General features: G+C 38.5%; 1 protein-coding gene across 1 annotated transcript; it reads left to right on the plus strand.

Moving 5' to 3' along the window:
- The first annotated feature begins 1,354 nt into the window (after nt 1–1,354).
- Nucleotides 1,355–16,531, plus strand: LOC139117091 (excitatory amino acid transporter 3-like). The gene is made up of 10 exons (XM_070679928.1): nt 1,355–1,634; nt 2,033–2,144; nt 2,992–3,193; nt 11,347–11,389; nt 11,994–12,111; nt 12,675–12,801; nt 13,459–13,692; nt 14,177–14,368; nt 15,214–15,348; nt 15,769–16,531. The coding sequence occupies exons 1-10, from the start codon at nt 1,518–1,520 to the stop codon at nt 16,004–16,006; spliced, it is 1,518 nt and encodes a 505-aa protein (XP_070536029.1). The 5' UTR covers nt 1,355–1,517; the 3' UTR covers nt 16,007–16,531.
- The last annotated feature ends 510 nt before the right edge of the window (nt 16,532–17,041 follow it).

The raw sequence follows: 17,041 nt of genomic DNA on the forward strand, positions 1-17,041 counted from the left end.
ATGGGCGCCAAATGCGTCACCGAGTGGCAATAATTGTAGCCCTGGTGGGCTGTGCCCAACCAGGTTGGGGCATAGCGCGAGCTGCACGACAGAAGCCCAAGCCGAAAGGCCCAGCCCGCCAGGGCTACAATTATTGCAGCTGGATACAAATGAGTTTGTGCTACCTCTATCTACTCTGTTGTGTACACTGGCAATATAAACTTACTCTAACGAAAGAACTAACGACTCCCTATGTTACCGATTTTAAGCTTACATGGGAACGCTGTCTACGTCCACGAATTTGCACTTTTGACCAATTCCACATGCAAAATTGAGATATATCTCTCAACACTATTGGTATGCCCGCTCGCGTGCATGTGTGTAAGTGTGTGTGTGTGTGTGTGTATGTATGTATGTATGTATGTATGTATGCATGCATGCATGCATGCATGCATGCATGTATGTATGCATGCATGTATGTATGTACCTACCTACCTACCTATCTACATACCTAATTACTTATCCATTTTGCATATGCAAAGCCCCTGGATCTCTCATGAGTAATTTGCGCAACGCGTTTTCGGTCCATTGTTTGTTAACCGAATCTCCCATGGCAACTCTCAACGGTTCGCAATTGTCCGAATGACAGGTTGGTAAGGTAGCAAATGATGTTGTCATGGTGACAGATACCTGTATTCAGACAACCAAGACAGCGGTGTCGTATTTTTATGTCGAACCTGTCACAATAGTGACTCGGTGAGAGATGATGTTTATCAAAAAGTACACGGCGTCTAAAAATCCCAATCACCGAATAATTGATGGTAGCTTGACCGAAATTTTGGACCGATAATCTAAATGTTTTCGCCCGTGTTAATTTTTCAACAATATTATAAAATCCCAGTAAGTGGACAATTGCTTGGTATCTGGTTCAACTGACATCTAGAAGTCGTCCGACGCGCTGCTCAACAGGTGGTGTTGTATCCGTGAAAGCTTCTTTGAGAGGAGTTTATTGTTCTTGAGGTAAATCTTACACGCAACTAAAAAACTTGAATTACATTATATCGTCAGCATGTTACAAGTAAAGGCAACAGCTGGGTTCCGACCTGAGATGGTCTGTCCACAGTCCCCCCCCCCCCGTGTGTGGAGGGACTGAGGTCTGTCGAATGCTCAGATAAAGAGGACACAGATCTAATTGATTTCGATATAAGGTTTGATGGGCAAAGCAATTTTAAATGCCAGTGACAGCAATTAGCAGAACTGAGTGGTGGAAAATTTGTTTCAATTATCAATCTATCGGTATACGGTGACTTGTTCGTTTGTGTAGCATGATCAAACGAATCGTTGCGGCAGTCAGCTGACCTGCAAGGATTCTGTTTCAAAGACACGTGACCGCCACCAACACCAGAAGTTTGCCTGCAACGGCGGTAAGCATACTACTTGTCAAACTGCCGTCCGCAGGAGACGAACGGCAAAATCGAATAAAGGAGTTGCCATCCCGTCAGTCTACGAAGGACATTATTTGTGGAGGATTTGTGGCCATGGTGAACCTCGAATGTTCCAAGCCGTGCTGGAAGGAATGGCTTACCAACAATCTATTATTAATCCTTACAATGATAGGCGTTGTGGTTGGTTTTACTATTGCTTTCACCGTCGAAGTAAGTCATCAAACAACACTTTGTGATATGAACGTTACACATACCTATATTAATTATCCTATACGACGTTTGTCGTTTAAGATATATAATTGCAACAATGTGTGTGTGTCTTTGTCCTATAGGATAATTTGAAAATAGTTAGTGCCCAAATGTTTTTCCTACCATTAAAGTATAACCACTCAGACCAGTGATATGCCGTCACTGCTACTTCCTAATGTCTTTTTCTAAATTAAAGCATGCATTTATTCAGACGGACTACGACGAAAGTATTCAGTACGCGTAAGCCATATGCACCTATTCCACAGTCTTCAGATATTGGTAGATGTCTGAACAGTTCAATGATGCTCCCATAAGCCTTGCCATAAGATCTTTACTTTTTTTCAAACCATTCGTCACAGCCACTCAGTCCCTCGATAGACGCCGTGTTATGGATCGGAATGCCAGGCGAGCTGTTTCTGCGAGGCCTCCAGCTACTTATCATCCCTCTAATCGTCCCGAGCATTATCACAGGTTTGTCGACTTTTCAAAGTAAATATCAAATTTAGGAATGAAAATTGTAAAACGGCAAATAGAGGGGCAAAAGCTGAAGTTTTGACAAGTTCAATTAAGTATGTTCAGCCTCCTTTCCTATAACATAAATTCACAAAGTAAGCGTTCAAACATTTTAAGACTCAAATTCATTCTGATACATTTATACACTTCGGCTGTACAGACCGCACAGGACTTTCAAATAGGGAGGTATTCATTGTGTAAACTGGTCACCTTAAACTTTTGAGTTTTCGTGCACAACAAACTGAAATAGACACGTCTCAGCCTGAATATTGCAACATGTAAAAACTTTCACATCGTTAACCGGCAAATTTACAATTGTAGATCCAATCAAACATTTAATTTTGCGATGAAATTACCGAATGTCCACAAAAGATGCACTAACAATTTGGACCTACTGGATGGTAGGTTGATAAAATGCAATGTTTTGTGTTTGGCATTTGAATGTTTGTTTCTTGAGAGATTTATTTTTAGATTTCTCCATAAAATTGGACCGTTATCTTTAGGTCATCGGGCGCCGTCTGACGGGTCCTTGATACGAAATCACATATAAGATTTGCGGCATAATTGATCCGTACACGAAGCGTTGATACCAAGACAAACTGTCTTTCACAACGGACAAGCATTTTGAGTTGATTATCAAAACTTGATAGAAAAAGGCAGCTGCTTAAAGATGTGTTGAATGCCTTCTTCATCCAGTCTTTTAAACGTTGACTGAATAGTTTTTGTGCTTTTTTCTCTATTTTCAAAAGATATTAGAGAAATTTACTTTTCAAAAAGTGTCAAAAAATCTCTTTTCCTAATGCAGCTACTGGCTCAATGCTACTGCGTGCCAGCGGCAGGCTGGGGGCAGTAACCTTTGCCTATATGTTCGCCGCCATGTTTGTTGCTGTGACGACAGGGCTCGTCCTATCGGTCAGTATAAGACCGGGCAAGACTGGAGATGGCAGCGACAGCGACGATGATTGGACGACTTATCAGATTCAGGATACTATTGCTGATATACTCAGGTTAATAATATTCTGTGTTGGATTTTGTATCTGTTCAGCAAATTTGGAGGTAACATTCTAGGCGAGCGGCAGACACACCCATTTTTCACACTTAATGTACCCACCTTACATACGGCCACATCATACATCATTTGAAAGCTTATTATCTCTACTTCAAGAAAAATGACGATGTGGAGCTGCCAAGTAGGGCCGTAACCCCCTAATTTGCATAATTATCACTGGTACCCAATTTGCATAAATCCGATATAAAATTAGAAATTTCTTTGTTAACTACTGTAAACATACTTCAAAAATATCGAGTGATATATCAAATGAAAGGTATTTGCATGGAGAACACGAAATTGATATACATACAGATGTTAAAAGTGATTTTACTGAAATAGTTACATATTTATATTGAAAAACAATATTTCCACTTTTGAATAGCGGTATTTTAAAATTTTAACAAATGCAGCCACATCATACAGTCACATCATATGCCATTTGAAAGCTTGTTACCTCTACTTTAAGAAAATCGATGATGTGGACCCACCAAATTGGGCCGTAGCCCCCTAATGTGCATAATTCACACTGTACCCGATTTGCATAAATCTGATATAAATTTCATTAAACTACTCTAAATATATTTTTTATCTTTTAAACTATTGAGTGATATATCAACTGAAAGGCATTTGCATGTAAAACACAAATATGATGTCCAAAGACATATTCAAAGTGATTTTATTGAAATATTTTCATATTTATATTGAAAAAAAATATATTTTTCCTATTGAATAGCAGTTTTAAAAAAAATTAACACGTACAGCCACATCATACAGTCACATCATACGTCATTTGAAAGCATGTTATCTTTACTTCAAGAAAATTGACAATGAGGAGCTGCAAAATTGGGCCGTAACCCCGTACTTTGCATAATTCACACTAATACCCAATTTGCATAAATCCAATCTAAAATTACAAAATCAATGCTTAACTAACCTTAACATATTCTTAAACTGTTGTATGATACTTGTATGAGAGGTATTTGCATGTAAAATAGAACTATGAACTCAAAACGTGTATTGAAAATGTTGTTATTAAATATTTAAATCGAGAATATCTTGACTTATTTTCAATATTCATAAAAGTTGTGTACAAACTGCAAATATTGCCCGCTTAATGGAGAAGAAATATCTGAACTTTGTTTTGCAATTGATATTTGTTTTTTAGGATACGCATACTTGGACCTTTCCGCGTCAAATTCCAATTTAATTGAACAAAAAGGAACATAATAGCTGTGTGTTGGATAACCCTTGTGCATTATTAATGTCTTTTTAGTTTGAATTTCTCTAGAAATCTTGTTTTGATTGATAGTAACTTGTTACCACATTTGTTTAACATCGACCATTTCAGTTCACATATTTTGCTTATGTAGACGGAAGGCACTATATTTCATCTCATCGCATTAATTGCTGTCTAGAATGTACATGTATATATCCAAATTCATTTCGATTAAGATAAACACATTGCTTGGGTTAGTATTTCATGGTGAATACTTTGAATAACTTACTTCTCTTTGTTTTAAAAAAGACGTAACTATGGCAGAAAAAGTCAGCCCACTGAAGCTTTCAAAGAGAAAACGACTTTCTCTGAACTTTGGCAAATGCCTCATTTGTCAAAAAAATATTAAAAATGAGAAACTGTCAAAAGCAACAGATTCTGGACAAAGTTCTGTGTTGTCTGCATCATTGGCGAGGGCTGATGATCTGCATCGAAGGTTGACAGATGAGTTTGACAGTTTAGAAGATGTGCCACAAATAATGTATCACAGAAGCTGCTTTCAGAGATATACAAGTAAATCGAATTTGGCCCATATTAGAGATGTACGGTGCTTTTCGAAAGACAATGCGGAACAGGCCATGCCACATTCCAGTACTACCGTAACTACAAGGGCAAGTGCGCCAGCCACAGATTGGTCATGCTGCATCATTTGTTTGAAAAAAAACCACAAGCAGGACAAAAAACTCTGTAAAATAGAAACATTTACAAGAGTCGCTAATCTAAGGGATTCGGCAGAATTAAGAAAAGATGAAAGTATGCTGAGGAGAATATCAGATGAAGACCTCATAGCCAAGGATGCAGTTTATCACAGAGACTGTCTTTCGACATACTTAAGTAAATCAAATCTTCGGGCAATGAGGCAATCCTCCACCTCGGCTGCAACAACAGAGTCCTGTCATGATAATGCATTTCATCGTTTGATTGAGAAGATAAATGACGATCTTATGTACAATAAGCGAGCACTCTTACTTTCAACATTGCTACTGCAATACAAAACACTACTTCCTCCAGGTGTAGATTTCGAAAGCTACACCAGCAATAAATTAAAAGCACGGCTGGAGAAATACTATGGTTCTGCTATTTCATTTCATGCACAACATGGACAAGGTAAATCTACTTTTGTTATCTGCAGTACAATTACATTGGCAGATGCTATGCACGCTGCAAATGAACTTAAACAAGAAATACATTCATCAGCACAGATGGTGGATATTTTGAAAGACGGTGATGAGGCTCAAACTGCAGAAATGGTGTTGTACAATGCTGCTACGATTCTTCGTGGCGAAATAGCTAAAATGAAACTCTCTGATGATTATCCAAATCCAGAAGAAATCAGTTTAGAAATTTCCGATTCACTTGTACCTAGGTTACTACAACAGCTAGTCCTTTGGTTAATTGATACCAAAGCTTATAATACTGGTAACAACGAGTACCCTCCCGAAGTAGACATACACAGACGATGTCTTGCAATTGCTGAGAGTATAATATTCAACAGTTCCTAAATGATCACCCTGCTCCACATGGGTCTTGCTGCCCAGTTGCACCATGAGTTTGGATCGCGTCACTTAATTGATACTCTGCATCAACATGGTTTTTGCATTGGGTATGATGAACTTAGACGTTTTCTAACTGCCACTGCTAAAGCTGAAATAGGCAGACTACAAGGGGGAGATGTATTCATTCCAAATGGTATCGTACCACGTGCTGAGAACGGGAGACTAATTCAAGAAGGAGATGATAATGTAGACATTAACGCAGAAACAATTGATGGGAAGAATACCTTCCATTCAATGGCTAGAGTGGTGTTCCAGGAACAGCCCATTGGTTTACAGACATCAACACAACGCATGTCAGTAAAGCGTGGAGCAGAAAAGTCGCTTACTTTTCAAGGATTATCTGAGTCACTCATGCAATGCATACCATTTGAAAAACCACAGAAACGCCCAGAACCAACACGCCAAAATGATGTACTCCAGACAATAACTCGTGCTTTTTAGATTTGTAAGCTGTGCGAGATATTTCATGTTGCCTTTTGCGACTACTTCCTCGTGATATACTACCAATACAAATTGATATTGATATCGTGCACATTCAGGTGGTTCCATTTGGACTGGGTTCAATCACAAACTGGCCAATAAGAAGAACACCTATACAGCAGTTTCATATGCACCGATCATTGATGCTAAACCTTCTAATATGACTACAGTCTATACCACCATGGTGAAATGTAAGAAAATGTCCACTGCTTTAGGCCAACGCAATTCTGTACAAACCATGGATCAACAGCTGTATGCAATAGCACAACAAGTTAAATGGTCTCATCCAGGTGAACTTGATGACACCGTGCTTCGTCTGGGAGGCTTTCACAGCCTTTGTTGCTTCATTTCGTGTATTGGCAAATTCTGGGGAGAAGCAGGATTGCTAGATCTACTTGTTGATTCTGATGATTATGCAGCAGCTACAGCAGAACAAATGCTTGCTGGAAAGCAGTTCAGCCGTGCTGTTCGTGGTTTAACCCTAGTCTTTGAAGCACTGACAGCAGTGAAGTTATCCTCATTTGTTAAATGGTGTGATCGCAATGGAAGTGATCACATCATTCCTACCACTGTTTGGCAGTTGCTGGCTGATGCACAGAAAGCAATGCAATATGAACAAGGTGAAGCCTTACAACAAACCCTCAAGAATGTGGATCGTGCAATAACAGACAATATACTACCATTATTACAAGATTTCAACGCATGGGGACATTCTGAATCTCCTATATTCAAATTTTGGGATCACTTTCTGCAGGCCGTGCAAATACTCCTGTTAAATGTCCGTGCAGAGCGAGAAGGAGATTGGAAACTTCACCTACATACACAGCGATCCATGCTCCCATACTTCTTTGCAGGAAATAAAGTAAACTATTCCAGATGGACACCCGTCTACATCAGTGATATGCTAAACCTCCCACATGATGTTCAAAGTGCCTTTGAATCAGGTCAGTTTGCTGTACGTCAATCCCCTGGATCCTTTAATGGGATTTGGAGTGATATGGGAGTAGAAAAGACTGTAATCAAAGACACCAAAGGTAGCAGTGGCATTGTTGGGCTAACAAGAAAGAAGCCAGCACTAATCAGATGGACACTAACCAGACATGTGATGAGCAAATATGCCAAAGCCTTGGCTGAAAGAAGTGGGCTTTCAAGTATTTCGGAAGACAAATTACACAAACAGGAGTTTGCATCTGTGTTGCAAAGGGATGAAGAGCATGTGAGAACCCTCACCAGTCATGTCATCAACAACATGACGAATCCATTTGATCCTGAAACACACCCACAAGTGCTTATCAACATATCTACAGGATTACATGCAGAACCTTAAATAAAGAATCTCTTCTGAAAATAACCAGTATTGGTGAAGAACAGATAGATAACTTTGTAAAGGCTACCCTACAATCTGGTGGAACCCGCAGTTTTTTTAGTCCAATCAAGAAATCTGGTGTTAAAACCTTTTGTGACATGGCTAAGAAGACAAAACTCAAGTCCAGCAAGGCTGGGACAATATCAGTTGCAGTAAGTCCGGAAATGGTGTTCCGCAGAGCCCTATCATTAGCAAGCTACAGAGATAATGTGTCGATGGCCACAATTCTCAGTCATCCAATAGGGCCAGTGCCAGCATCACTTTTCCATGTTGATGGCACAATGAGGAAAACAAATAAAGCGGAATTAGCACACCAACTTGAAGCTCAAGTTGAAGTGGTCAGCAATCTACCTGAGAGTAACAAAAGCCAAACCATATACATACGAGATGCCATGGCTGTAATTCAAATGATGGCAGGCGACAAATTCCATACATTTGATGATTTGGCTGCTGCATACCTAAGGCAGGTGCTGAGAGGCTTTGAGAAAGCCATGACGGTAGTTGAGGTGTTTGACAGGTATGATAGCAGTATGTCTGTCAAAACTGCTGAGAGACAACGGAGAACAGGACATGGGGTAGGGAACAAGCAGTACCAAGTGATTGGTGGACGTCCTGTACCTCCATGGAAAAAGTTCCTTAATGTTATAGCTAACAAACAGGCTCTTATAACATTTCTCTGTGAATATATGGTTAAGCATACAAGGCAACATGTTCCTGCGCATTGCAAACTTATTCTTGCTGGCGGCTTCTCAAATGGTGAAATAACAATGTCTATAACTGGTGATGGCATTGAGGAAAATCATAATCTATTCAGTAGCCAGGAAGAAGCGGACACCAGAATGCTATTGCATGCTACAGCTGCCAATGATGATTTTAGATCACTCGATGTTAGTGGTACCATCTTAATCAAGTCAGCTGATACAGACGTCTTGGTCCTAGCTCTCCACTATTTCCCAAAATTGGAAAACGTAGAACATTTGTGGATTGAAACAGGAATCATAACCAGTACAACTAACAAGCGCCGTTTTATTCCTGTCCATGCGATTTGCAGCTCTATTACGACAGATTTTTGTAATATATTACCTGCAGTACATGCACTAACTGGATGTGACTCTGTCTCGTCTTTCTTTGGTGTTGGAAAGAAGTCTGTATTCAGTCTAGTGAAATCTAAGGGAGCTAAGCGCTTTTTAAATCTCGTTAAACTTGGGGACTGCAGTGATAATCGGTCGCCACTTCAGCTGCAAGATCATTGGTAGCTATAATGTACGACCAGAAAGAAAAAATGAAAGATAGCCATGGGGATCTTAACCAACTGCGTCTAAAGCTAGTGAGCAGTAAGGATAGGTCATTGGCTAAGCTACCACCATGTGAAGCCAGTTTCGATGAGCATGTGAAGAGAGCATCATGGCAGACAAAGATATGGATGTCTTCTCATATTGGTATGCCAGATATTGGCTCGCCACTGCAGCATGGATGGCATAAAGAAGGTGATCAAATACGGCCAATTTATTTCAAGGGTCCAATGGCATCTGAACTAATGCAAGACCTGATATGCAAATGTTCCAGTAGAAATAACTGTGTCAACAATTGTGTCTGCTGTCAAATTAATCTTGCCTGCACAGACTTGTGTTCCTGCCAAGGCGGAGATAACTGTGGCAACCCTTTTACTAGAGGCGATGCTACTAAAGAAGAGGATGATGAATTACAGGAATTGCTAGAATTACTCGAAATGAATGACGCTGTATTGCCATGAGTTATAAGTATCATGAGTCACACCATTCTTCGACTGCAGCTTACTCTGACACATTATTTCGGCTACACAGTTTTTTCACTACTATAATAGTGTGGTTAATGTGGATCTTTCTTTTTGTCTGAAAGTATTAGTAATTGGTGATGTTTCCCAACACATTTTTGAGAACAAATGTTGGTGTTCAAATAATTTACATGTTAAAAGTCAATATCAAAAGGTTTATATTGTTTTGCTTATGTTGCCATGGTTACAATATTACAAGACAGTGTTAGTATTCTAAAGTGTCATTAATAGGTTTTCCTTTGCTCTGAATAGGTATACTTTACTACTAAAATTACGCATATTTGGAGAAATAGCCTCTGACCTATACAAACCAGACTTGGATATATGATAATATTGCAAACAAGAAGAGCTAATCATATGTTGTAAAACATGTATTCATCAAAAGAAATATCCGTTTAAAAAAAATTCATTTCAGCTATTGGTTCTCCATATGGTGAGCAATTTTTTATATCATAATGCTTTTGGTTGCATTGATTTTTCTGTTCAAAGTTTTAAAATACCATTATTCTAAAGGTAAACATTTTGTTTTAATAAAAATATGAAAATTTTTCATTCATATCACTTTAAATGTCTCTTTGAATATCAATTTTGTATTCTGGATGCAAATACCTTTCATTTGATATATCATTTGATAGTATAAAAGTGTGTTCAGAGTGGTTAATATGCATTTTCTCATTTTATAGCGCATTTATGCAAATTTGGCACCTGTGTGAATTATGCTAATTAGGCGCCATAGCCCTACTTAGCAGTTCCACATTGTCAATTTTCTTGAAGTAGAGATAACAAGCTTTCAAATGATGTATGATGTGGCTGTATGATGTGGCTGTATGTGTTAAAATTTTTAAAATACCGGTTTATTAAAAGGGAAAATATGTTTTTCAATATAAGTATGAAAATATTTTTGCAAAATAATTTTTAATATCTTTTTCGATATGATTTTTGTGTTTTGCATGCAAATACCTTTCATTTGATATATCAATCGATAGTTTTGAAGTATGTTTAGAATAGTTAACAATAAATTTTCTAATTTTATATCGGATTTATGCAAATTGGGTACCGATGATAATTATGCAAATTAGGGGGTTACGGCCCTACTTTGCAGCTCCACATCGTCATTTTTCTTGAAGTAGAGATAATAAGCTTTCAAATGATGTATGATGTGGCCGTATGTAAGGTGGGTACATTAAACTCCTAAAATAAGGCCCTTTTTGTTGGTTTGCCGCTCGCCTATTCGGGTGGCGCATGAAGTTTACCATCGTTTGAAAATCTACATAGGCCTCCACCATTATTTCATAGTCATTACGCTGAGAGCAGTGTACATTGTTTTGAAATTTGTCTTGCGTTTATTCTCCGTGTGTCCGGTAAAGAATTATAATATTTTGAAGTTATAAAACACAGCAAGTTTTTTTTCAATCACTTAACGAAATTTTAAGAATCATATTGAAACGACATAACGTCAGATAATTTAATTAGCGAAAAGTGTTGTCATGGCAATATTGGTGAACAAATAATCGGAGGAAGATTTCAGCAGAAAGCTGTGTGAATAAATATAGCACTTTTGCCAGTAAAAAGTGCGACCAAATACAACAAAAATGACTAAGAGTTTCATTATTTTCAGACGTATCATACCTGACAATATTATCGGAGCATGCACCAAAGTGGTAAGTGTATAACGAAATCCGTAACCGCTATACTTTATCCCGTCTGTTTTATTCCATCTTTCAAGTCTATTGTTTACCAAAGCTGATGCTAGCCCCTTCCCCCCCTCTCTCTCTCTCTCTCTCTCTCTCTCTCTCTCTCTCTCTCTCTCTCTCTCTCTCTCTCTCTCGTCGTTCACACATTGGCAGACACATATTTTTACCACAAGCAAAGTTTGCATACATTTTGATATGAGAAAACGAATGCCCTTCATACAGCAATGACACACATGGTTCTCCACAAAGGGTTTTATGGGGTTAAAAGGACATTTTAACAACAAAAGGATGGGCAAATCATTGACATGTAAATCGTCTACCCCTCAGTTTTTCCAAGCTGTGGAACCCCTATGTGAATGCCGCAAACTTTCACTTTGAGTTAGTAACTCTTCGTATGTACGACAAAATTGTATGCCTGCTTCTATCATGTTTGTCCTGTTGTGACACGACTGGGTATTTCTTGTTGAGTTGTCTGGGATCCTGTGGATGATAGGCTCACATGTTTTGTAAATTAGAATTATTGCGGTAAAGGTGATATGCATGTTACCAGTAGAGTTGCTCGTGTCCTTAGGCCTACACGGAGTATACCACCGAGGAAGTGGCCGTAGAGGGAGAGAATGGTACTAATCTCACGTCAATGGTGATCACGGGCAAATCAGTGGCCATGAGAGACCATACCAATTTGTTAGGTATGTATTCACAAAACAGTTATACTCAAAGTCTCTATGGAGGAATCAGAGAGAATTTTGAATTAATGTTTTGCTCCAAGTGGCCAATATTCAACAAATATGCAGCAGTGATTGTTTTGGGAAAGTGGAAGAAGACATCATAATTCAGGTTACCCCTTTGAGTGTTGTCATTTTCCCACCAAATTTCAGTGTATAATATTTTACCAAAAATTATGAATTTTTCTCTATTTTGTATTATTTGGACAAATAGACATAACTTTTCATTGATTACAATTCTTGACCAAAATTTCGGGAAAATATGAAAAAAATTGTGTAAGGTGCATCTAGATATCATGCACGAAATACATTGTTGTAAACAAGAAACTTGCACAGGCGCAGTTCCGACGACTGTTTCCCTTTAAGAGAATAGCTGAGGACTCTGTGTACTTTACACTTTCCATACAATGCATGTAATTGTATGTAATTGAATGTATGTATGCATGCATTCATGCATGCATACATAATTGCTTTCTGATCTGAGTTTCAAGACTGTCCACTATGGATTATTGTTTTTCCTCTCAAAGGTATCGTTGTGTTTTGCATCGCCCTCGGACTTGCGATGAGCATTAACAGAGAATCCACCAAACCTTTGTTTGACGTCATGGTCGCTCTACGAATCAGCGTCTTCAAACTGTTCGGTGTCTTCATCTGGTAGGAAAACATCAACCCACTTGCATAGATAATCATAAACTGCACAGTTTGCTTGTGAGAAGCTTTGCCTTGACTCTAAATAACGGAGTTCTTCTTCATCATATCTTCGATCGAGCATTAGTTTAGACGGTGTGATCGAAAAGGACAAAAATGTGCAAAGCAAAAATGGTGAATGAATAATCATATTGCTGCATTTTCAAGAACATTCTTGCAGCTGGAAATTGAAAAAGAATTACAAAATTACGGAAGGATATTTTCCCGGAAGAAATATTCTAAATCTTCGAAAGCGAAAATACATTGCAGGTCTTCATCGATCTTGATTTCGATCTTCCCTTCCTATAATCTGATGGTCTCTTCTGTAATTCAGCTGGTCCTAGGCATCGACTGTGGACAGATTTCAAGATGATGACAGATTGAAAAAGATGCTGCACAGCATTTTCAGAGATGGATTCTCAGCTGGTATAGCCTCTACGCTGTATGTCAGCACTCCGAATTCATGTCAAGGGAGTTTACTTTCGGGTACAGTCTTTTGATGAATGGCATATTGGGACTGTCTTTCCAAAAGTTATGATACAAATCACGCGGAGTTTTTTAAGTTATAGCAAAGTAAGGCCTGGCAAAGGACAAACCACTAACAATTTCGCCTTGTTCCACTAGGACACTACCAGTTGGCACGGCAAGCCTTATAGCGTCGTCACTCCTCCGAGTCGATGATATCTATGGTATTTGGTCAAGTCTTGGACTGTTTGCGGCCACTGTCGTCGTTGGCTTGGTGATGCACGAGTTTCTATGGATACCCTTATTATACTTCATCAGCACAAGACGGAATCCGTTTACGGTGTACAGGGGCCTGGGAAAAGCCATGTTTACGGCTGTGGTGTCGAGGAGTAGGCAAGTATTGCTGTAACGAAGTTCTGATAGTACAAAATTAGCAATCGATGCACAAATTTCAAATTGTGTTTTTGCTAAAACAGAAATAATGTCAGTACGATGAATTTTGTCGCGACAGTTTTAACTCGTCAGCTTGAGTGCATTTAACAGTCAAACCACTTCAGAGCTCATCTCATAAGCATCCCTCAGTGACAAATCTGTCTTGACATTGCTGTTTGCATTATTTCAATAAATTGTGCATGGCGACGAATGGGTCACCATGGCGTGACACCTATGAATTCCAACACGCACTTCGTTCACTCCCGAAGTACGATGTGATGTTATTGACCTCGATCCTTTCGGTTTCCCGCATACATTCTTCGGTCGTCAAACGAAGTACGGTTGTATATGGGATTACAGTCGTCCTGCGAATCCAGGAGATCCATTTTGTCTTTTGCATATTATTTACAAAAATAAGGTTTCTAATCAAAACTTTCCTCTTCAGCGCTGCTACTCTGCCAGTGTTATTTAAATGCTGTGAATTTACTCTGAAGTTTCACGGCGAAGTTTGCAGCTTCGTGCTGCCGCTGTCCTTATTCAAAGGCGATGGGTCGTCCGTGTTTATCATCAGTAGCTGTGTTTGGTTGGCAGACCGCGCCGGCGTTCCTTTGCCCGCAGAACAGATCGTCTTCATGGGGTAAGGACTTTGGTAGGACTAGCTTGTACACCATCCACCATCTGTGTTAAAGTATTAATATGTTAAGGTATAAATTCTATCTCCTCACTGAGAAACTTAACTCGACCAAACAGAGTTTTTTAAATCTAGTATGTAAAGTGTATAGATCTCTGAAAATTTGCCATTCGATGACGACATAGCAGGCGAATTGCAACAATAATTTTCCATACTCGACAAATCTTATAGCTATCTCAAATATAGCAAGGTATAATTTTCAAATCTTTTGTTGAAATTTATATTTTTCAAGTATTAGCAGTGATCAAGAGGGCGGGTTTAAAGAACATTCCATTCTCGAACCCCGTTTGTTCAGAAATTGTCAGTGTACCACACTCATTAATACTGCTCTGGGTTGTATACGTATTGCTGGAATATAGTTGGCGTGTGCCGAACTCAACTGAAGAATCGCCATACTTCAATTTCACCTTTCACCCTTTGTTTACTCTTCACATGTAAAAGTAGGTCAAGTCAGGACACCAGCATTGACACCAATAGCATGAATTCGCTGGCCTGGAGATTCAAGGGTCTGGGAATTATCGTGAATGACAGCTAGAAAAGCTAGAGAGAATAAAATTGATGAAATAATTCCAAACGATTCGGCATCATAACCTACCTGCGATGATTCGACCGTATCTCACATCCTTCGACAAGGTTGCGAGAAGCTTTCATACAATTTTGAAACTAGCATTCTTTCTCATTGTCAGGCGAAAGTGTTCATGCAGGTATGACCTTGGATATATTTGCAGTTTTAACAGTTTCTACAGACACACAATATAACCTAGGTCAGAACATTTTTATTTGATCTTCAGCCTGCTTGGAGTGATTGTAACGTTCTGTTTGCCGGCGGTACCCAGCGCAAGTCTCGTGGGAGTTGTTTTGATATGCAATGCGGCTGGAATACCGTCCGAAGAAGTGGGCCTTTTGATATCAATGGAATGGCTGCTGTACGTGTACTTTTTTAGTTCTGTATAAATTTCACTCACATTATTCATACCATTCAGTTTCCTCTGTCAAATACAGGGACCATCAGGGATCTCTTAAAGATAATAATTGCAGTAAAGATACAACGACTAGGAGACAAAGAACTTTTAAAGTTGATGAAAACAACGACGAACATAGCATAATTTAAGGACATTGCCAAATGACAAAACATAGAATATTGGAGGATAAAGGGCTTACGTTTATGGTTTCTCTGCGAGAGAGAGAGAGAGAGAGAGAGAGAGAGAGGTTCGATATATTTTAGCTGTGATCTGGTCCACATATACCTGTCAACGAGAACATACTACATCGACGAAAACGATAGAACCGCAATTATTTCACAAATATTCAAATGATATTATCTACTCATTTCATTGTTTCGACAGAGATGCATTGCGATGCGTAGTGAATGTCACGAGTCACGGAGTGAACGCGGGCGTTGGGGATCACTTTCTGAAAGATCAGTTCAGCAGAGATGTCGAGTCGGGTTTGAATGAGAATAGTGGGGTCGTAAACGAAGCGATGAAACTCTCCCCCCGTGAAAGTGACGTCATCGTCGAAGACATCCTGGTTGTGAGTGAAACGACGAAAAGTGATGAAAAGCTTTATATGACCAAGTTCTAAATACATCATTCAGTGGTTTCAAAAAATATTATATTAGGCGCATATTACTTTAAGTAAAATAGTGTCATATTTCTCAATATTGTGACATATTTACGATTATTTCTTTTTCCACATGAAGTTGAATATGTGATTACCAAATCCTGAAATGTTTAAGTCCGTATTTTTATTTAAACTTTGGAGAAATAAAATTTAATTACCAGAATTTTGGAAACAAAAATACCCTTTCCAACTACCTTAAGAGCTTATTTATGGAAGAGTACAGAAAAGAAGGAAAAATCGTGCCTTCTCTTTTAAGTTTTTGGATTCATTCACATTTCGGAAGCTAGCTAAATGACATATGACGGTCGACCACCGACAATCCACCCACTGCACAACTTCCAGTAAATGGCTTTAAAATTACAAAACAATTAGTAATCGGTCAGAAACGACCGAGGAATACAGTGATTATTTGGTACTGACAGTTTATTAATGCAATATGTAATAACGATGTATAATCAATATCGTATGAATGCGGAGACACATGTGAGAGAAAAAAAATTGAATGCGACGCAGACTTTGAATGCCGAGACATAAGCTTATGTGACAGAAAAAAAATTGAATGCGACGCAGACTTTAAATGCGGAGAACAGGTAGTTTTGGGCCACCGTAACCAGACTTTCCCTCATACATTATGTTGTGCAAAGTTTACTTTCGTCTATTATCGGCCGGGAGGGGGTACGTTATTGCTCAGCTTAAATATAATATAATATAATGTTATGTAATGTAATGTAATGTAATATAATATAATATAATATAATATAATATAATATAATATAATATAATATAATATAATATAATATAATATAATAGATAATATAACATATGCCTAGTAATTATCATTCTAAAAAAGGGTTAAACTTAGGTGACTGCACGAATCTTAACCCTTAACTTTGAGTGCTGTAATTTTTCCCATCAAATTTTAGTGCATTATTTTACTATTTCTTATAACTTTTTCTGTGATTCTTTTGATAATTTTGGACCAAATGGACATCACTT

The sequence above is a fragment of the Ptychodera flava genome, chromosome 18, assembly GCF_041260155.1.
Source record: "Ptychodera flava strain L36383 chromosome 18, AS_Pfla_20210202, whole genome shotgun sequence".
Lineage (NCBI taxonomy): Eukaryota > Metazoa > Hemichordata > Enteropneusta > Ptychoderidae > Ptychodera > Ptychodera flava.